We start from the raw sequence: 22,618 nt of genomic DNA, 5'->3' as shown, positions 1-22,618 counted from the left end.
AAATGTTCTTTAAAACAGGATTGGATGCTAATAAAGCATACGTGACCATTCATTAAATCACTGTAAACATTTATTCGTTTTATGGTTAAACATAAAAAATATTCCTGGAAACCAATGTTTTCCCTGTATGTTTCACTGAAACAAAATACAAAATTAAGCACGGTTGTTCTGGGTATCTTATCTATATACTGCGTCAATCTTCGTTCCGGTTCCAGCATTGTACGAACAGGTCTTCATATCTCACATAATGTGAAGCCAATGAAGTTTTGTTGTGTTCTTTTAGCCCACACTCATTGACACAGGAAGTCCTGAACCCAAGTCCAAGCGCAGAGCTGGCTCCAGTCTATGTCAGTATCCCTCGTCAGCCCAGGTGACCTCGTAAGTAGGGTAACGCACCTTCAGCTTCTCTGTCGATACAGCGTGATTAGCTTTGCCAAAGCCCTGAAAATAACAAGAAGTCAGTCGAGACAAGAAATTGGACGCTAGAAAATTAAGATTATTTTCATTATGCATAAATATCAGAATGACTCATTATTTTGGTGTGGGATTTTTGTGGATGAATTGTTATGTTTACAATGTGCTAAAAATGAATACACAACTAAAGCACATGAATTCCTCCGATGTAAGCAGAAAGTTCTGCTTTGTATTACCATTGAGTAGCCATAGACGTGGATCTTCTTGGACTGGCAGTCATGCTTAATCCTTCCTCCTCCAATACATTCACAGTCAAGTTGCCCTCCTTTCTCCAGCTCCTCTGCTACCTTGTCATAGATATCAGCTGCAGTGACAACACAATCATTATTCAAGATAACAGAACCTGTCTATAGAATAATAATACATTCAAAATAAATCCCTTGAAAACTTTAAGTCAGGTTGACAGGTATTTAATCCAGGGGAGGACAATGTAATTTGTAACTGCTTAAATTCATTTATTTGCATTTTATGAACCAGGTGGTTAGAATTTTGACTGAAAGCTGTGGTATATGAGATTATAAACCACATGTATACCTTGCTATGCCTGATAATGGACACCAGAGCTGTTTTCAGTTGTTTTAGGTATGTACCTCACCACTGCTATCCCTGCATTTCAGTTACACATACACCTTATACAATCAATTTGCCTGTTTGCACATTTAGAATTGCTATTGTGCCTGCATTTTTACAGTTGTTACACATGCATGTCAAAACATGCATATAAACTGCTCTCAACTTTATGCAAGCGTGGTTCTGAATGCAGTAGCACATTTACTTTGTGGCAATCAATGGTGCGGCACACTGAGTTAATGTTGGACCATAACGGCAAGATACAGTGGCTCTATTCCATCTCTATGAAATGGCGCCACCCGGCTCCTACCGCTAGACTTGCAAGCTGCGTCACTGAGTGACAGCTTTGTATGAATTTTACAGTAGTTAGCCTAGCCGATATTACAAAATTGGCCATTAATCATACATAGGCAAATACACAAGCATATCATACAGAGACAAAACATTAACAATCACACAGAGACAAACATTACCAAATCTTACCATGATATTCGGCCCAGGCATATCCACGTACAATATCTACGCTGGAGTCATCGCCTTCTTCTTTACTGTGCACCCGTATCAGAACGTATTTGAACACTCCAGTCGGGTCGATATCTGCCTCAGGAATGCTCGCCATAAGGGCAGCAGCCTTTGTTTGAGTACACATTTTACCTTCAAATACTTGCACGAAATAAAACTTAATAAGCTAGGTCGAACAGATGATAATTCGTGAATTTAAAATACTAGATACAATTCTTCCAGAAATCAATGTATCAGCGTCTTGTATCAGCGTCTTGTGAGCAACATTAAAGAAACACTTCCGGGTCACGAAAATTAGGACCTTTTCAAAATAAAAGAGACAAACGTATTACTTCAAAATGGACATAAATTGAGTTTATTAAGAAAATGTATCTCTCAAAACATTGACAACAATTCAAATATGACCATATTTAAGAGTAATTTCTATAAAAAGTGGGTATTCAAACATTTAAAACAAAATTCAGACAATGCCAATGACTGAATATGGAATATATTGCTTCATAGCTTATAAATGGTTGAATATTCCACAGAGAAAGCAATGTATGAAAGGTTCAGGAGAGTGTTTAAAGTAAGAAAAACCTGTCCATTCATGGGGAATGGTGTGCTACATCTAGTAACACCATTTTTCCACACCCTATATATGTAAAAAAAAATCTTGGGCACTGTGTATTTGCAAATGTTTTGCTTGCATTTTACTCCGCCCATACCATTGGCCACAATGTAACTCAATGGATATGAAATACATACTGACACATACAGAAAAAAATATTCTATATGCCACAGTTAATGTATGTATAATCACTCTATAGGGTCTCCTGAAACTTTCCTACAATACATTCAGCGCGGGGTATAGAATATTTCTTTCTGTATGAGTCAATATTTATGTCATATCCATTGAGTTACATTGTGGACATTGGCATGGGTAGAGTAAAATGACAGCAACAATTGCAAATACATAGTTCCCCTTGATTTATTAGCAAGCAAGTTTATTTATATAGCAATTCATACATCGAAGCAATTCAATGTGCTTTACAAATAAAAATATATGAAAGTAAATTAAGATAAGAAAAAATGCTCAAATGAAAACATCAAAACAGATGAATACATCATAATAATAAAAAATATAATAAGAAAACATATTAAGATTAAAAATGTGATATAAACATCAGAAGCTATAAGGCTAAACAGCGTGGTTAAGTTTAAGTGCTCAGTCATAGGCAGGTGAGAAAATAAGGGTTTTTAACCTGGATTTAAAAATGTATATGTTTGGGGCACTTCTAAGATCTTCTAGTAGTTTATTCCAGTTGTGAACAGCATAAGTCCTGAACGCAGCTTCTCTATGTTTAGTTTGACATATAATCACTCTATCTACTCTCCTGAACATTTACTACAATACATTTTTACAATATAGACTAAGCAAAGTGGCATAATAGCTTCATTTATTGTTAATAGCGAGTTTTACCGCGGACTTTTATTTTGAAGGGAAAATCCAAAAACCGGAAGTCTTATTGTTGCTACGGAATCTCTAATATTGCCAGCATGACACTACTATCAATGTGACAAACTATCCGTAGCACGCTTCCGGACACAAAAGTGGGTATCCTAGGACGGTACTTGTAGTTTTAGTCAGTTGTAGTACATGTACGATGGAGCTTATGAAGACAAGCCTTTTCTGCAAAGACCACTCATGTAAAAACATGTTTATTTTTTGTTATCAGATTTACGTTACAAAGTACTGAATACAAAGCACAATGAAATTGAATTTTCATTTTGGGTTAATCTTTTGCTACAGTTATGTAGAACATCTTATTTATAGCCCACAATTCCTCATTTTGTTGCATACCTCACTTCCCAATGTTTTGACAGCCTGGTACTACCTTTTTCATGTCAGTGTAAACAGACAACTGAATCAGTGCTATCTTTCCTCCAAATAGTTTGCCATCTTTTGCCACCAAATACAGTGATGGCAGGTCTCAAGAAAGCAAGACCTTGATGATGATTAGCTGGCCGTATCACCACATATTTTCTTCTTACTGCAGAAGACTTGCAGGGCGAAATACAACAGGTTGGTGATGAGGAGGAGCGTGACAAGGAAGAGCAGGGTGGTCCAAGCTCCAGGGTTCAGGGCTTTCCTAAGGCCGGGGCTCTCGGCTGGCAGCAGATTGCTCAGACTGAGCATGTAGCCCAGGGCCCAGCCCACAGACGTCTCCCCCGCCTGGTGAAACCACAAACAACTCCCTCAGTCCGGGTACACAAAACATTCTAATAGTGCTACTAGACATTAAGAGGTTAAGCTTCAATGGATGGAATGTAGCTATGAATACAGTGCTTGTACAACACTTACATGACTCTGTGTAACATGAATGATTATGCTCACATGTGGAGTAAAAGAAGGGGACAGAAAACCAATGTTCCCATCGATAAAACTCACTTTGTTTTGGAAAGAAATGTGGGGGAAGGATTTCTCGTCAAAGCGATAGCCTCTCGTTAAGAGTACCTTGGTGAATAAAGAGGCAGCACAGAAGTCCTGCAGACGAGGTCTCTGGTCTGGGACTAGCGCTAACGTCTAAAACAACATACAAACATGGGCATGCAGACACATGGATGCAGTGGCATTGTTTTACACTGTCAAACACATGCACCTGCGCATGTATGCACGCACACACACACACACACACCTGATTGATGCTCATGTTACAGATGGCACGAGTTGCTTTTTCCAACTGGGCAGGGGTGGTGACATCAATTCCAGTAGCACTTAGTAGGAACTGATGAACGTGAAAGAAGGAAGAAAATGCCTGAAAGAAGGAAGAAAATGCCTGAGGACAAATTAATAATGAGAGAGAACAGAATGATTTTTGATTATGACTTGGTAAAGGCTGAAGCCAAGCGTGAGGGAAAGGGTAGGGCTAAAGCTAGATTTACATTTGTGGTTCAGAGTAAGGGTTTATTTACATTACGAGAGGGAGAATGTAGTTCTTGATAGCCTTATCTTAGTGTGCATAATCAATTCCATAGCGTTTGAATTCACACCAGCATGTTTGAGACGTACTATGCAGGATTATGCGTGTCAATTGTGGGAAAAACACAGACATTTGATACAGTTCTGTCACAGTTGTCTCACACTTGCAAACCTCGGGGGGGAACTTGTTTGAACATGTGATGCACATTTCCTTGGAAGGTGGCATGTCAAGCTATTGATATCTGCAAGTTACCACAAATAAATAATCTAGCATCTTGAGTCATTTTGCGGTAAAAACTTGTTGCTGAGACCAAGCTCTGAGACCACAGTTCTTTTGATTTATTGACTCTATGGGCCGTTCCTTTTCTTACCATGAAGTGGCCGCTGACATTAGGCTGGAACACCTGGTTAAAAGAGCACTTGGAGAAAGGGCAGCTGCTGAAGGAGAAGAGCTCAGTTATGTTGCCCAGGCAGTGATCGTAGTCGCCACTGCCAACCACAGACAGGGCTGCCTGGGGGTTGTAGCCAGAGCTGGGTTTCTGGGCCACTGTGCATGGAGAGTCAAACAATGTTTCCATCTTAATGGTGGTGCTGTAGCCTGCAGGAAAGCATGGGTGGAACACACTGCCTGTGTGACCCTGAGCCTGTGAGAGAGGAAAGTAACAGAGATCGAGTGAGAGGAGGTAGAGGAAATAGAGAGATTGGTGTGGTTGAAGGAGTGAAAGTCAGTGAGAGAAAAATATATAAGTAACTAACAAAGTTTCTTTTTTTCAATAGTCCTGATCTGATGTATACTCTGATAGTCTCATGCAATGGGCACCAGGTATTATTCCGTAACATGTGACATGACTGGGAAAGACTTTGGGCCTTTGCCATACTGTATAAAGAGGTTCTAATGATTGCCAAACTGATATTTACTACCTTCACCAGGCTAGCCAGTAGGCGTTTAAGGACCTGGTCCCGTCCAAAGCACAGGAAGCTGTGTGTGTACAGGGAGTAGTCGTGGCCGTACAGACGTAGCTTCTTCCTGTCCTTCGCATCCTCCACCTCGTCTTTGGTCACAAAGGTGATCTGGATGGATGCCCCGCCAAAGTCCAGTGCCCCCACCGTCGGTCTGCCTGGGCTCAACCAACGACCCATAAAGCCATACTACAGCCAGCACACAGGAAGAATTATCAGGAGTGATGTGTGGGGAGGTGGTCCTCAGCAAATGCATTGTCATAGCCCTTTTGTAATGACCACTAGAGGTCCTTAGGTAGCCATTTGGTGTAGTTAAAGGAGTTCAGAGTTTTAATAACTTAAACATATCTCAGATGATGATCTGCCCTAAAGGCAGACATTAATGTGGTTGGTTACTCAACAGAGAGAGCGGAGATTACGTCCCTCTCAACTGAAGTTTATTTTTAAAACAGTTAACTCTGTTAAAACAGTTAACAGAGTTAAGGTTAGGGTAAGGGTATGGTTTAAGGTTGGGGTTCAAGGTTTTTAATTGCTGATCACTTGTTTAAGTTGTTCCTAACTGCTTATGTTTGTGTGCTAAGAAAAGCAAGGCAGTGTTCAATCACAATCACTCAGCCATAGCAATTTCCATGCATGATCTTAATTTACAAATATCTGTATACACATATGTGGAAACATAAATCACTATAACAGTGGGCATTGTTACCTTGATAAAGTTCTCCAAGAGATAGTTGACAGTGACCCAACCATACGCCCCCTCATCCTGGCCACTTAAGATGGCAGCCCCCTGGTATTTAAAAGGATATGATTTGATTTTTTGACCCACTTCCTGTAAAACCTGGGCTGAGTGTTCCGGGCTAGAGATACTGTTGAGAAATAAAAATGTACAGCTTCAGATATTGTCAGGATAAACTTTGGGGTATGGAATGAACATGACTATGAATTACAAGTATCTACAAGGCAAATATTTTAATCTCTAATTTATTCTAGACTAGATTATTGTTTATAATCTCTTTATTGAAACATTTCAACCCTATTTTTCTCAAAACATTTTACTCTATAATTATTGATCATGATCTTGTCACGCAACTCCTCAGCAGGTGTGGAATGGTTGAAAATCGACACGTGCTTTCTCCGTGTACGTCTCGCCAAACAAGTAGCCTACATTTCTTACCACGTTTGTTCAACCTGGAATTAAGGCTTTAGCTGGTATACGTGCGCTGAGCGACTACACATTCACCGTCTATACAACCACTATCTACCCATCCACCCCGAAAACTGTGCCACTTTGCATCGCCCTATGCTAGACCCCCTGGCATCGTTGGAATGCCACATTTAGCGCGACGTATTAATCTACGAGGATGAGTTAAGCAAACCGACATTGGTGCCAGGAGATTGATGTCAGCAAAACAAATAAGACGATTGTCAACTTCAGGGGAGCAAAGAAGAGCACACGGCCCAAACCACCTCAACAGGGCTGCGGTAGAAGGAGTTAGCAGTTTGAGTTCCACTGTGTCCTCATGACTGAGGACTTGTCATGGTCCGTCAATTGTACCAGTGTTGTGAAGAGGGTGCAGCAGCCACTCTAATCTGTAAGGCCAATTAAACATGAGGAAAGCCGGGGTCCTGTCAAAATACCACCGCTAACAAGCATCCTGTCCGGCGGCATCATGGCCCAGTATAGCGAATGCCCTGCTTTGGTTGTCAACCAATTAGAGCCTAACTGCGGACATTTACAATGGATTTACTGCCAATTCTGTCTCGCAGCTATTATTATTGTCATTGTCCTCTCAAATAGGAACCTTTAAGTAAGAATGCCTTTGTGTAGTTGAAATGATCAAGGAGTGAAAGTGAGTGACTGACATGTTGATTGTTGGTAGATTCCAGGGTCAACATAGTGATCTGTGCATTAAACCTGGAGAAAGGAACTTAAACCCTAATTGTTCCTGGTTCACCATCAATAATTTCCCAGCTTTGGACCAACTCTTCAAGACTGCCTCAGGAAGTGCATGATTTTCCAAAAATGACCTTTCCAATTCGCACCAATAACTTGCGAGTGCTTATGGAAAAGGACGAATAGAGGCACTCTTTACTGAACCATTGCATATCTTGGTGTCCAGAACTTGCAGAAGTAATAACCAGCTGCTTCTTAAAAACGACTTCAATGGCAAGACTTGAATATTGCTGTCTATCCACGATCCTTAACATACTTGATCCCCAACAATCTTATAATATTATATTATATTACAATTATATTATCATATTTGGCAATATTGCATAATGTAGGTGTGCATAGCTTTCACATAGTTACCCAAGTAGGAATCAATATTGACTTTATCAGGATTTATTCTATCAAAATTAATTCAATTTTAATCCCCCTTATATAACAAAACAAACTGAAGAAATCCAACGGGGTGGATACAGGTTGACACACTGTGTTGTATTCTTTCAGAGCTGGAATGCCCGTTAGTGTTTTGGGCGGTGCAGTGCTGGTTATTGGTATTAATAAAAAAACAAGATATTTTGTTATTTATAAATTATGTTCAAATTTGTAATGTCTGTTATTTCTAATTTAAAAGTATGTATTAATATACGCTACCTTTAAAAAGTTTGAGGTCACTTAGAAATGTCCTTGTTTTCAAAAGTAAAGCACATTTTTTTGTCCATTAAAATAAGCTCAAACTGATCATAAATACAGTGTAGACATTTGTAATGTTGTGAGGGAAACAATTATTTGATCCCCTGCTGATTTTGTACGTTTGCCCACTGAAAAAGAAAATTATCAGTCTATAATTTTAATGGTAGGTTTATTTGAACAGTGAGAGACAGAATAAAACAAAAAATCCAGAAAAACCCATTTCAAAAATTTTATAAATTAATTTGAGTGAAATAAGTATTAGATCCCCTCTGCAAAACCTGACTTAGTACTGTGCTCCTAATCTCAGCTCATTACCTGTATAAAATACACCTGGGAGCCAGAAATCTTTCTGATTGAGAGTCGATCAAATACTTATTTCACTCATAAAATGCAAATCAATTGTGTTTTTCTGGATTTTGTTGTTGTTATTCTGTCTCTCACTGTTAAAATAAGCCTACCATTAAAATGATAGACTGATAATTTCTTTTTCAGTGTGCAAATGTACAAAATCAGCAGGCGAATAAATAATTGTTTTCCTCACTATTGGCATACAAGGACCATTATCAGCAACCAATCTAATCTAATCCAATTTGCTAATCAAAGTTTATCATTTTAATTTGCTTTCAAACTTGGAATGTCATGTTTAACTGAAACATGATAGTGATTCAATGTATTGATTATCCACATGCAAAAAACATTACACGTCCAGTACAAAGTGGAAGGTTTTAAACATATTTAGTTCCAATTAGTTCCAATTAAAGTCACAGCCTGCATCTTTAATGGATTACTTTGGGCCTTGAAATGAAGGTCTAGATCTGTATATATTGTTAAAAAGGACACCTGCATCAAACAAGGTGCAAAATCAAATGACTGATAAAAAATGGAAGCAATATATTTGTATCTTGGAATGAAAAAATGCATGGCTGTGTTGCGGCACAATCCAAAATACTGGTACTGCTGAACTGGGGTGAAGGATGACAGGAATTGGAAAATCTAACTGATGGTAATTAACTTTCAAATTCTTAGGACCTTTCGAGATGGCACTTAGGGTATGTGACAGAAGAATCAGAGAACCCAGAATTGTTTTCAGGGGGACTTTTGTAGGATCTGGACAGTGCAATCAATGAAAAACCATCAATAAAAGGTACATCCAAAAATAGCTGTATTGTATTTGCACCACAATTGTAAGGTATTAACTCTACTTATTCCGTTCAGCATATTCTATCATGTGCGTTTGTACCACTGCAGTCATGACACAAGAGCTTTTCCCATGTTTGTCTTTCGATGATGGCAACATATGAACAGAGATACAGCTCTGGAAAAAATGAAGAGACCACTGCACCTTTTTCTTTCTTTTCCAAAAAAGCAGAAAATGAAGGTTTTGAGTGAGGAACAGAAGGGTTAAAGTTAAGAGACCACTGCAAATTGAACGCTTCTTTTCCTCACCTAAACATTTCCTTTTCTACTTTTTTGCTGTGGTCTCTTCATTTTTTCCAGAGCTGTGTGTGCACAAGACATGTGTTTTAGCAGCAATGTCACATGCCTTGTGATAACGGCTTTTCTAGGTGTGGCCGTTTTTGACCGTGGCAGTTTAAAAGCGGAGGCGTGTTCACTCCTGTCTGGGAAATCCTTACCCATGGATTGTTTGCAAACCAAGGGACACGTAGTTAAATGTAAAATGCACACCAACACACATACAGGAAGTACAACTCACTTGAGCAGCCTCATGCCGGCGGTGGCTCCGAGGTAGACAGGGGTGAGTTCATGCCTAGCTCTGGGGATGTCCTGCATGGCTTGGTTCAGACAATCCTCAAGGCTTTTCCCAGCCGCTCCCTGCTGCCCCGCATAGCTAGAGATCCCACCACCTGTTTGGCGGGAACACCAAGTAGTGCAGTATGTAGTCAGGCCACTGGAATACGAATAATATGCTTCAGTCAGAAGAACCTACGGTGCCTTGAAATAACAGTATGAACTAGACCAGGGCTGCTCAACCCTGTTCCTGGAGATCACTACTGTCCTGTAGGTTCTCTCTCCAACCCCATTTGTGACTAACCTTATTTAGCTTTTCATCCAGCTCATTATTAGAATCAGATGTGCAAAATTTGAGTTGGAACATACAGGACAGTAGATCTCCAGGAACAGGGTTGGGCAGTCCTGAACTAGACAGATGTTGTGGTATTTGTATGCTTGTAACAATACATGTAAAACAAATACAAAGGGATTCATTGTGATTGGGAGCCATCCCACACATACAGAGTTGTTGTTACAGTATTTCAAAAGTATTGAGAGCACATGGAGATTAATACCCGGAAAATGCTGTCTACATGAAACAGAGTTCAAGTACGTGTGAAAATACTTGACATTGATTGTTCATCCAACAACTATGACTTATACTAACGAGTACCGTAAGTAATAAAGGACAAGAAAACCACACAGCACAATGAGTCATTACAGAACTACTGACATAATCCACTGTTGCTAGGCATCCATTTTTTTCTTTCATATCTGTAGACATGCTTCCCAGGCACACCCAGTGCACAGAATGGGAATTGTTCTTTGCCAAATTAATTGATAAACATTTTTGATTAAAAGTTTTCAGATTGTTAATACTCAGTAGGGTTTTGAAGAAAAAGCTATTAACTAAAAACAGCGGCTGTACAATCTTTAGTTTATAGGACTTCAAATAATTGGTTACTAAATAGTAACACATGCTAATTGTGCTTGTAAAAATAGTCCCAGGTAATTTATATGTAAACAGCCGGTAAACAGCAACCACCTGAAATAATCCTTCCATGGGGACAGTGCTTACCCTTGGGATGGCATTCGCTGTGCTGAGTGACCACACCTGTGTCATTCTGCTTGTCAGCAGGCCACTTGTAGATGTACATGGATGTGTGAGAGGAACCTGCGTCCAGAACTATCCCATACTGGGGAGAATGAGGGTGGAGAGAAGAAAGGACATTTAGAGAAAAGGGCAAATACTATGAAAAAACATCAGGAAAAGTCAACCTAATTGGGTCCACAAACAATAAGAGGCTACAAACAATCAGGTGTTTGATATGCATCTACTGAAATACCTGCAATAGGGATAGAGGCATCTGGAACACATTTAACTACATCCCTTCTTTTGGGTGGCCAGGACTCTGTTTTTTATGGGTGTTGGCAGCAATATCGTTGCTTGCATTGTAACTTCAAGAAAAAAGTAATGTAAAGTTATGGATGATGCAACAGAGGATGGGTGAAATAATTAAGAGGCGTGGTCTGATCTGAAAACAAGCCATGTTTGCAAATCATTAAGGAACTGTTAGTGAATGTAAATTCCAATCATGATTGTGCTATTAAATCATAGATTCAGAATTTCTAAAAGATAGAAGGAAAATTGCAGTTGACTGTTTAAAGACCTACATCATGTTGCTGCAGATAATATATTCTCTTCTATAAAGGTAAAGTTTATCCAAAAGACAAAATAATCAAATTTTTCCTTATTCAATTATGCTTTATTTTGAGTCCCATATTCCATTTGTAGAGGTTGCATAAATAATAAGACTGTCTAAGATTAGGGTTCATATTTGGATTAGGGCAAGGGTCAAGGGTAGGATAAAGTTTAAGGTTAGTGTAATGGTTAAGGTTTATAGATAGTTAACATTTTACTAATAGTCAGTATATAATCTAAAGAGCATGTACAGACACACTTTTGGGACTTTCAAAATACAACCCTGTTCGTCCCCCAAAAAGTTGGCAAAAAATGTGCTAATCATTTAAACCCTGTATTCAATAGAAAATAGTACAAAGACAACATATCAAACGTTGACACTGAGAAATGTTATTGTTTTTGGAAAAATACATGCCCATTTTGAATTTGATGCAAGCAACACATTTCAGAAAAGTTGGGACAGGGGCATGTTCACCACTGTGTTGCATCACCTCTTTTAACAATACCCTGTAAGCGTTTGGGAACTCAGGAGACCAACTGCTGTAGTTGTGAAATGTATTTCCATTTTTGCTTGTTATAGGATTTAAGCTGTTCACTTTGGGTCTCCTTTGTCGTATTTTTTGTTTCATAAAGCGCCAAATGTTTTCAATGGTCTGGACTGCAGGCAGGCTAGTTTAGCACCCAGACTATTTTACTACGGAGCCATGCGGTTGTAATATGTGCAGAATGTGGTTTGGCATTGTCTTGCTGAAATAAGCAAGGCCTTCCCTGAAAAAGATGTCTGGATGGCAGCATGTTGATCGAAAACCTGTATACATCGTTCAGCATAAATGGTGCCTTCAAAGATGTGCAAGTCACCCATGCTATGTGCACTAATGAACACACATACCATCACGAATGCTGGCTTTTGAACTGTGAGCTGTTAAGAAGACGGATGGTCTTTCTTCGCGTCAAAAATAATAAGTTAAAATAATTTTACATTTTGATTTGTCAGACCACAGGACTGTTTTCCACTTCGCCTCAGTCCATCTTAAATTAGCTTGGGCCCAGAGAAGGAAGTGGCGGTTCTGGATCTTGTTAATATATGGTTTCTTCTTTGCATGTTAAATGTTTAACTTCCATTTCTGGATGCAGCAACATACTTTGAAACCATGCATTGACTTCCACAACAACATTGTGTCTTTTAATGCAGTGCCACACGAGGACGTGAAGATCAAGGCCATCCAATGTTGGTTTTCTGCCTTGTCACTTGCATACAGAGAGTTCTCCGGATTCTCTGAATCTTTTAATTATATAACGTACCATAAATGATGAAATCCCCAAACACTTTGCAATACGACGCTTTGAAACTTTATTCTTAAAATTCCTTGCACATTATTGCATTCTGTTTTACATTTTACGCAGCGTCCCATCTTGAAATGGGGGTTGTAAATTGTAATCCTTATTTAAATTTGGGTGAACTATCCCTTAAACCTTAAGTCGACATTCTGCATGAAGTCATTTCATTATGTCTAAATTATTACAGTTGAACTTACTATGGCCCAAATAGTTATGGAAAATTAAGCACCATACACCATTCAGACAACATAAAAATGTCAAGTTTCAACAGGCAAGTCGAAAAAAAGAGAGTAAATATAATGTTGTACAAAACAGGACTTAAAGTGAGTTGCGATTGTGGGTCCCCAGTGCAAAGGCAAGGCAATGTGGTGGTGTCCAGGCCAACCTACAGTACCTAGCAATGGTTTCAAAGGGCCCTGTCATAGTGACAGCCATAGACGTCAGTCTTTCTCTCACAGGTACGCATGTATGCACACGCACAGCTCCCAGTCACATAACTACAATCATTTCATACTTATGTAAGTACACTGATCCCAAATCTATCCCGTCTTCAATCCAAAAACTGAGAATAAATTGCATACAGAACAGAATCAAATGTAAAGTGTTATGCTGAATCCTAGCACACAATCTTATGTTGGCTATTCTCGAATTAGAGGCTAATGGCTGAAAAGCCTGTGATTCATCTTAAGGTGTTATTTCCTCATGAGCTCACCGCAAGACTAATTTCTCATGCTACATCACGCTGACTTAACGAGATGTCCTGGTGACAATGCCTTTTTCTATACAGCTGTGGTAGAGTGTAACAAACTCCAGATTGCTGTAAAAATGGCTTCTTCTAAGCACAGGTAAGGAATAGGTCATGTAAACTAACCTGTAAACATATAGGAATGCATTGCATTGTTACGTTTTTTTTATATTCAGTCGTGCTCAAAAGTTTGCATACCCTTGGAGAATTGGTAATATATATACCATTTGTAAATAAAACATGAGTGAGCAGGCAAAACACATGTCTTTTATTTCTTATGGGATTCATAGTCAACTGTAGGTTATAACAGAATGGCTCAATCATAAAACAAAACATGGCAACAAATTAAAATAGGAACTGACCCTGCTGTAACCACTGGAGGGTCAACTTGGCCTTGTGCTTAGGGTCATTGTCATGCTGGAAAGTCCAAGAGCATCCCATGCGCAGTTTTCGTGCAGAAGAAAGCAAATTGTCTGCCAGTATTTTCAGTTAACATGCTGCATTCATCTTGCCATCAATTTTCACAAGATTCCCTGTGCCTTTAGAGCTCATACACCAAAACATCAATGAGCCACCACCATGCTTCACGTACAGTGGGGATGGTATTCTGTTCACTATAGGCCTTGTTGACCCCTCTCCAAACACAGCGCTTATAGTTGTCACCATAAAGCTCTATTTTGGTCTCTTCACTCCAGTTTACAGTGTGCTAGAAGCTGTGAGGCGTGTGAAGGTGTTTTTTGTGGCATTATTTTTGTTCATCTATTTTCGTATTGTGCTCTTTGAAACAACCACGCCGTCTTTTTTTAGAGCAGCCTGTATTTCTCCTGAGGTTACCAGTGGGTTTTTCTTTGTATCCCGAATAATTCTTCTGGCAGTTTTGGCTGAAATCTTTCTTGGTCTACCTGACCTTGGCTTGGTATCAATAGATCCCAGAATGTTTCACTTCTTAATAAATGATGGAACAGTACTGACTGGCATTTGCAAGGCTTTGGATATCTTTTTATATCCTTTTCCATCTTTATAAAGTTCCATTACTTTGTTACGTAGGTCTTTTGACAGTTCATGGCTCAGTATCTAGCCTGCTCAGTGTATCCACGTGAGAGCTAACAAACCTATTGACTATATATACACAGACACTAATTGCAATTTAAAAAGGCACAGGTGTGGGAAATGTACCTTTAATTGCCATTTTCACCTGTGTGTGTCACCTTGTGTGTTTGTAACAAGGCCAAACATTCAAGCCATTTGGGTGATTTCTGTAATATCATTATGATTTAAAAAGGAAAACAGTTTTTAGCATGTTCAGTCATATTTTCAAAATCAATGCCATAATTTCCCAATTTCTGCCAGGGTATGCAAACCTATGAGTACTACTGCATATTCACTACCGTTCAAAAGTTTGGGGTTGCTAATGTCATTTTTACGTTTGGGCGGGTAAAATGTATTTGTGTTCGGGTGTTCAAGACTGGGAACTTGCCTTCACGTGCCTATAGGGTTTCTGGAACGTTGGTGGTTGTGGATCAAAATATCTACTACTGCAAATTTAGGGTACGCGCAAATTTTTTTAATATACAATAATGTCAATATCTTTTTCGAGAAATTGCCATTTCGTTTTCAACAATGTTTTGAATAAAAAATAAACATTAATAACACATAAACGTTTAGAAGTCTGATTCTGCAAGATCGAGGGTTATTGGATTAATTGGAATTACTGGATATCTGACAGATCTTTACTGTGTAATGAAGAGATGTAGCAATGGTTTAGAAACGTTTTCCAAAGGCACTGTACATAACCCATAAGTTTATGTTTCAGGACAGTAAACGCTAACATTGATTGACACTGCAAAAAGTGCAATTGGTTATATTCCTATTTGTCTTCTAATGCCTCTAAGTATGAAAGTAATCTAAAAGTAAACCAATTCAAAGTATCCTTATCATTACGTTAATCATTACGTTAATAATCCAAAAGTTACGTTACTGATAACAAATGTGGACAGATAACTGTGACGGATTAAGCTACATTTATAAAGTAACCTATACCCAAACCTGCCAGGGATATAGCACATATTCATGCATTTCATTATTAATGTAGCGTAACATTTCGCCTAGATCGACCAATATTACATTGTTTACTTCGATACTACAGAGTTCTGATAAATGTATTTTGCCGCTGTGACCCATGTATTCCGCAGTCAGACAGCTTGAGAATCTTACCATAAATTCCGGAGGTGCGGTCAAGTCCCCAATTGGAATAGTTAAAAGAAGAATAGATACTATTCCGAACAGTAATAGCGCAAACGCTAAGAAAACGTGAAAATATTGCTTGGCCATGTGCGATGTATAATGCTATTCTTGCAACTGAAAACCAGTGCGCTGCAGATGACAGCGTGAGTGAGGTAACTCATTTTACAAAGGGTTTGGCTTCATACAACGCATATATGTGTCATTGACTTCGTCAGGACAGTTAAGGCTACTTCCTTCTCATCACAGAACACCACAGACGTTTTCTTTGCAAACCTAAAAAAACTGAATTATGTGTATAGACAGTATCGTCTCAATTTCTCCACAAAAGCTGCTATATTCATTTTCTAATATTAATTAGTCATACAGTATGTGGCATACCAATTTATTCTTGAGAATATTATTTTATAATGAGCATAGTTCAACTTTTGTACCCCATCAGAACCCAACCTAACTTGTTTTACTGCAGTGAATGTACAATTTAGCAAACGCTGCAAACTGTAGCCTAAAATAAACTATAATGTATCCCCCCCTTAAACCTTTTGGTATTGCAATGTACAAACATAGCCTATTCACATAATATATGTATACACATCACACTACAATTTTTATGTCTTGGATGGTCCCTTATTGTTTTGTAAAATACAGTACCAGTCAAAAGTTTTGCCTGAGTTAAATTGTAGAATTTATTTCCTTAATGTGTTCAGTTGTGTTGTGACAAGGTAGATCTGCACATATTATGTAGTCCATATTGTAACAGTCCCCGGCATGAGGCCTGTGGTCAGATTAAAATGTTGTTCTAAAAAGAACAGGAAAATGATGCGACGGGCAACGGGTATTGTGTTTCCTTCTCTCGCTTCTGCCAGACTAAAGACGAGAGTCGGCTACATCCACAATATGCCGTCTCACTGGGAGGCGAAGCTCCTTGTGGTGGAAATTTGGAATACAGCTTACAAAATGAATGTACACCAAATGAAAAAAATGAGGCCCTTATAAAGCAATATACATATGCCAACTATTCAAAATATACATAATTAAACCATATAATATGACCACACTTTGCTGGGCGTCACATGTGCTCCCTGACCAAAATAGAAATGGCTCCTGACATTTGAAACCTCTGTGTTCTGAACAAAACTCAACATACAGTAGAATTTAACCGTTCAGTACCGCAATGGTGTGGTGTACGTGTGGGGCATGTAAGGATATGTGATGTAAGGTGCAACACCTGTTAGCTGTGGTAAATGATACAGTGTTGGCCATGCAGGTATGTAGGGTGAGGTGAGTGTGGTGACAGTGGGGCGCAGTTGTAGTGAGGGTTCATCTAATGTCTGATATGTGAACATCTGCCTTAGCCTCCTCTCTCTTGCTGATGTTCTAACCTGAGTGGATTTGTCTGCTACAGGAGCGTTCAAAAATCTCTCTGCGTCCCCAACAGCTACAGACTCATCATCTCCTTCTCTGTCTATCTCAGGTGGTACTGAATCAGGTCATGGCTGTGTCACAGACTGTCTATCTCTCTGGCTCTGATTCTCATTGACTGGAAGGCTACCAAGTCTCTCTCCCCTCACAGGTAAGGCAAATTGTCTTTCTTCCCTAACAGCTGCTTGTAGAGGTCTGTTTGTTTCTACGGGTGCTGGATCCCTCTGGACCACTATAGGTAAATAATGGTACGTTTTCTGTCTTTCATTTTCTCTTTCTTCGACAGGAACCCTTAACCAATACCTTGTAGTGCTCTCTTCTGACTCTGAATCACTTGAGTGTTTTCTCAAGGTTTTGTTACTCAACTGGCTATGCCTCTGTATCATTTGTCTCTTTGGTACATGTGCAAATCCTTGTGGCGGGGCTTCAACAGGTAGGTCATTAACTAGTAGCAGTAAGTTACGGTGAAGGACTCTGGTCTTCCGTTTTTCTCCTGTCTCAGGGCAGACTACATACACAGGGTTGTCTGCTACCTGCTCTTTGACTACATGGATGTTCCTTTGTGTTGGCAATTCCATCGATCAGAACTTTTAAAGGAGGAAGTACAGAGACAAAATTCTCTTGGTACAATGAAATTTAATTATTTGCAAATAAGAGAGACGCGTCAAACACTTACAAACATAAACATCAGAGGAGTCTCTAACTTAATACATGAACAGTTTGTATTTATAGAGGAAAAAGGAGTGTGGTAGGTTGCTGCCCATCTGTCTTGTCAATAAAACACATTCCCCTTGTTCCATCACATATCCTGGGCTTTAAACAAAGGGACAGGCTGTCCTCCCTCACATTTACGAGTAACCCTCTAATCCGCTGGTGCCGGTCGAGGATGCCCCCTAGGCAAACACCAGATCCCTCTCTACCACGTTCCTTTTCTTATCCAAACATGGGGGCTCGGCATCTTTAACTAGTAACCCATTTATACATGTATAGGACCAAGTATACATCAGTTCAAGAATTTCCACAACACCTTTCCCAGTAAGACCTGAGTTTCCACAGAGCCCCTTGCTCACTGAGATTCCTCACAAGTACTCTGTCTCCTGGATGCAAAACCACACCCTTAAGTTTCTTGTCATAATAGGACTTGCCTCATGCACTTGACAGTTAAATGTTCTCACTGGCTATCCTGTACGCCCATCCTCTCAGCCCATTTTTCTGCATAACTTTTGTGTGATACTGTGGATCCACTACGACCACGATACACTCATCCACCTCGACTGGGTTCCAGGTCAAGGTAGTCTATGCACATAAGGTCAAATGGTGAGTTTGAAGTTATTGTGCCCATTGGAGAGCAAACATGGACTGTTGGTTTCTTTTGTTTTATGCACAGACATTTTCTGGTGACATATTCCTCCACTTCCTTCTTTATATACGGCCAGTAAAACCTTTCTCTAGCTAGGGACAGTACTCTCTCTGTACCGATGTGTCCCATGTCATTGTGGAGAGACTTTAACACCATGGGTTTGTATTTGGCATGGAGGACTACTTGTTGTCTTTCACTGGTCTGTCTGTAAAGAAGTCCCTCTCTTAAGTGTCATTTGTGTAATTTAAATTCATGAAGGAGTTTCCTTGCTGCTCAATTGACAGTTCGTCATGTATCACTTGTTAGTACTGCGTTTGTTTTTAGTTTAATGATCTCTCCGATTGCTTGATCTTCCCTTTGAGCTTTGGCCAACTCCTCACTACTGATAGTTCGAAGAGTGGCAGGAGGTTCTTGGTAGACATTTGTGGTGAGAGAATGGGCAGCAACCCATGCTACATCCTGTTTCTGAGCTGCTCTAGTTCCATTTCAGGTGGCTTCTACCATTTCCTGTGACAACTCCTCAGTACATTCTACCACATACTTGTTGATGTCGAGGGGCACACGAGACAACGTGTCTGCATCAGTTTTCGCCTTTCCGTGTCTGTACTTTATCATGAACCTCAAGTCAGACAACTCTCCAACCCACCAATGTCAGACTGAGCTTGGCAGTAGCCATGACATAGGTTAGTGGATTATTGTCGGTGTAAATGGTAAAGTGTGGGGCGTAGAACAGAACTTTTCACACACTGCCCATTTAAGTGCCAAAAATAAAAATGTCCCACTGTGCAGACGATAGATCTTTTCAGCCGGGGTCAGCGTTCTGGAACCGTAACTTATGACTTTCAGTTTACCATCTTGGTGTTGATAGAGTACAGCACCAAGACCCTGTTCAGAGGCGTCTGTGTGGAGCAGGAATGGCAGGCTGAAGTCTGGGTAATCCAAAATTGGAGGATTGGTGAGCCTGTCAATGAGGTGCTCCAGTATTCCCTGGTGTTCACTAGTCCACCTCACAGGGGTCTTCGAGGACAGCTGAGGGCCCTTGGTTTTTACTTGGTGGGGCTGCCTTGTTGATGCACTATTTTGAACTTTGAGCAGCTCATTCACAGGTTGCGCAATGCATAAGAAATCCTGGATGTAACTGCAATAGTAGCTGAGAAAGCCCAAAAGTCGTCTCACATCACCAACTGTCTCTGTTTTTTTTACCTTGAGTGACTACACCGCTTCGGCAGATACAAGGCGACCAACATATCTCACTTGTCTGTGAAACAGTTCATAATTTTTCAGATCTTAACTTTATGCCATGTTTTTGAAGTGCTCTCAGGACTTTGCGAACTCCCTCAACATGCTCCTCGAAGGTTTAACACAGGATGTCATCCAAATAGGGGATACAGCATTCGTCTCTGAGTGAGTCCAGCATCTCTTCCATACTCCTTTGAAAAGCTGCAGGGGCATTGGAGAGGTCAAAGGGTATCCGGACCCACTCATATAACCCCCAGGGAGTTACAAAGGCTGTGACGTGTCTTGAGCCTTCTGCCATGAACCCTTGGTGATACGCCTTAACTTGATCAAGCATGCTGAACCAAGAGTGTCGGTTAGATCTTGGATCCGAGGTAATGGGTGCCTGTCAGGGATGGTTTTCTGGTTCAGTAACCGAAAATCAATACAAAGGCATCGTGATCCATCCTTTTAGCGGACAAACACGACAGGGGCTGCATAAGGGGACTTCAACTTAATGATCCATCCTTTTGCTAAAAGATCTTGGACGTACTCCTTTAATTGTGCTAACAGTGGTTTTGGAATAGAGGAGTAGGCTTTCTGTACCGGAATGTCATCTCTGAGAGCTATTGACATGTGTAAACTTGTCAACATGAACATCATCAGCGTCTCTGGTGAAAGCAGGTGACTCCTCATACAGCATTTGTCTTACAGTCTGTTGTTGCTCCTCGTTAAGGTGAGTTACATTAACTGGTGGCTGCCATTGTGTTGGTATTCTGGGTGAGTCAGATGGGGTAGTTGTGTTACCCTGAACCATCACTTCCTCTTTATCAGGTAAGTAAGTTTCAAAAGAAATTTGATTGGCTGAATACTGCCAAGTGGGGATTTTCTAGGCAGGATGATGTCATGTTTCGTAAGGTTCCCTAGAGGCACAGCTACATAGGGGTTCCTCTTATTGTGGATCTCAAGCAAGCCCTCACCTATGTCTAGCTTCTGTAGCTGCACACAACGTTCTTCTGGTTCAAACAATACTAATGAGTCAGAGGGGTCAAGCTGAGGGGGCACTCTACACTTCACCCAGGTTACAGTACCCGCAGGGATTACTCTCTCTTTCTGTCCTATTCTCAAGCGTCCCTGTTGTGCAACTATTTTTCTGGTTTCTACAAAGTGTACAATAGTCTGTGCCGTCTCATCAGGAATGGACATGGCTCCGCCTAGCAGTCGGGCTAAGGTGGGGCCTAGTTTCTCAGGCTTTACCACTTCCACCACATTAAAACCTTTCAGTGGCATTTCGAGAGGTAATGAACTCACAAGAAAGGGTACATTAATTGATAAGTCAGGTTCTTCATTACCAGGCTAGTTCACAGTGATGATGACCCAACCATCAAAGGGAATTACTTCTCCATTCACTGTATACACTTTCAATTTCTTTTCATCTTTCAATAGGTCGATGACCTCAGGGTCTATCTATTATGCTGACTTGAGCTCCAGTGTCTACTAGCACATTGACTGCTAGGCCATTAAGGATAGACTTAGTTAACGCTTTTCTGCCTATTAGTTTGGCGATTTGTACATTGCTAGAAGCTACAGGGTCTTGCACAGGCGTAACAGTGGTTTTCTTACTATTACGTTTTTTGTTTACATTAGCTGTCTCAGTGGTGGTGTCTAGCTTATTAGTGCTGATAAACTGGCTGACGCTTAACACAGCTTCTGCACCTGTAAGGTGGGACATAGGAAGGGCTCCGGTTACTGTCTGCCCCCCCTCAGCAACAGGTTGGCGTTTCCCTGATGCTTAGGGTGTTTTAGACAGCCTCTAGCTCTGTGGCCCTCTTCGCAGCAAATAAAGCAGTGTCAACAGTCCCGCAAGCCCTGCTCTACACACTTTAGACAACCATAGAGTCTCTTTTTTCTGTTCATGTGACCTTTTGTAGGAGAATAGTGACCCGTTTGGTCTTTTTGTACTTTTTCTGCAAGGGAGTCTACTAGCTTGATGCGCACACCTATTTTCTCTGTGAGCTGCTGTACAGTATCTGTTTTGGCTTTCTGCTCAACAGTCCCTTTCTTTGTGTGTGGCTGTTCCAAATGTTCTGCCTCAACTTGAGCCCTGTATGCAGCGGTGTGTTTTGGGCGTTGTGTTGAGCCCAACCTACGCTGTCGCTCACTCTCATGGCTTGTGATTTTCATGACATGCTTTAAGATTGTCTCATCTGTCACTGTGTGGTCTGAAAGGAAGGGTTTCAACTCCCTGCAGATGTCATTGTGTTTGTGTCCTATCCCTTGATGTACTGTGTGCAGGAAGACACTTTAGACTGTGTCTGGTCTGTACTTAATCCCAGCTTACGATTGTTTCGATGAGAACAGGATTCTATGCTTCAGTCCAATAACACGATAGAGGAATTGCTGAGGGGTCTCACGCTCACTTTGTTTTGCGCACATTAGCTCTTGAAATAGTCCTGTGCTATTTCTATTCCCTAAGTGGAACTGCAAAAATCCCCTGAATTCAGCTGCGGTCATATCTTCTTTATTGACAAGCATGTCCTTGAAATCTCCTGGTTTTATGATCCTAAGCACACCTCTAACTACCTGTGAATCAGTGAAGTTATCTTTAACTCCCTCTTCCATCTGCCTACACACACTGTTGTGCAAACCCGATTCCAAAAAAGTTGGGACACTGTACAATTGTGAATAAAAAGAGAATGCAATGATGTGGAAGTTTCAAATTTCAATATTTTATTCAG

At 40.3% G+C, this 22,618-nt stretch overlaps 2 protein-coding genes across 5 annotated transcripts; both read right to left on the bottom strand.

The window, feature by feature from the left end:
- Nucleotides 1-54: 54 nt before the first annotated feature.
- On the bottom strand, nt 55-1,824 carry phpt1 (phosphohistidine phosphatase 1). Its single transcript, NM_001310885.1, is given in 3 exon segments — nt 55-441; nt 651-778; nt 1,528-1,824. Coding segments are annotated over 3 exon segments (387 nt in total). The 5' UTR covers nt 1,694-1,824; the 3' UTR covers nt 55-348.
- A 981-nt stretch (nt 1,825-2,805) lies between these two features.
- LOC105015088 (ectonucleoside triphosphate diphosphohydrolase 2) lies at nt 2,806-16,055 on the bottom strand. Of its 4 annotated transcripts, none has more exons than XM_010877943.4 (9): nt 15,857-16,055; nt 10,936-11,053; nt 9,841-9,991; nt 6,195-6,354; nt 5,450-5,677; nt 4,900-5,172; nt 4,245-4,385; nt 3,998-4,132; nt 2,806-3,781 (listed from the first exon to the last, which is right to left on the bottom strand). In XM_010877943.4, the coding sequence occupies exons 1-9, from the start codon at nt 15,971-15,973 to the stop codon at nt 3,566-3,568; spliced, it is 1,539 nt and encodes a 512-aa protein (XP_010876245.1). In that variant the 5' UTR covers nt 15,974-16,055; the 3' UTR covers nt 2,806-3,565. The 4 variants fall into 4 exon arrangements, with proteins under 4 accessions (XP_010876245.1, XP_010876246.1, XP_010876247.1 ...); XM_010877944.4 differs by having other exon boundaries at nt 4,245-4,364; XM_010877945.4 differs by having other exon boundaries at nt 4,245-4,334.
- Between the last annotated feature and the right edge of the window lie 6,563 nt (nt 16,056-22,618).

This window comes from Esox lucius, chromosome 14, assembly GCF_011004845.1.
Source record: "Esox lucius isolate fEsoLuc1 chromosome 14, fEsoLuc1.pri, whole genome shotgun sequence".
Lineage (NCBI taxonomy): Eukaryota > Metazoa > Chordata > Actinopteri > Esociformes > Esocidae > Esox > Esox lucius.
Note: the sequence above shows the minus strand (reverse complement) of the source record. Positions and strands in the feature narration are given on the sequence as shown.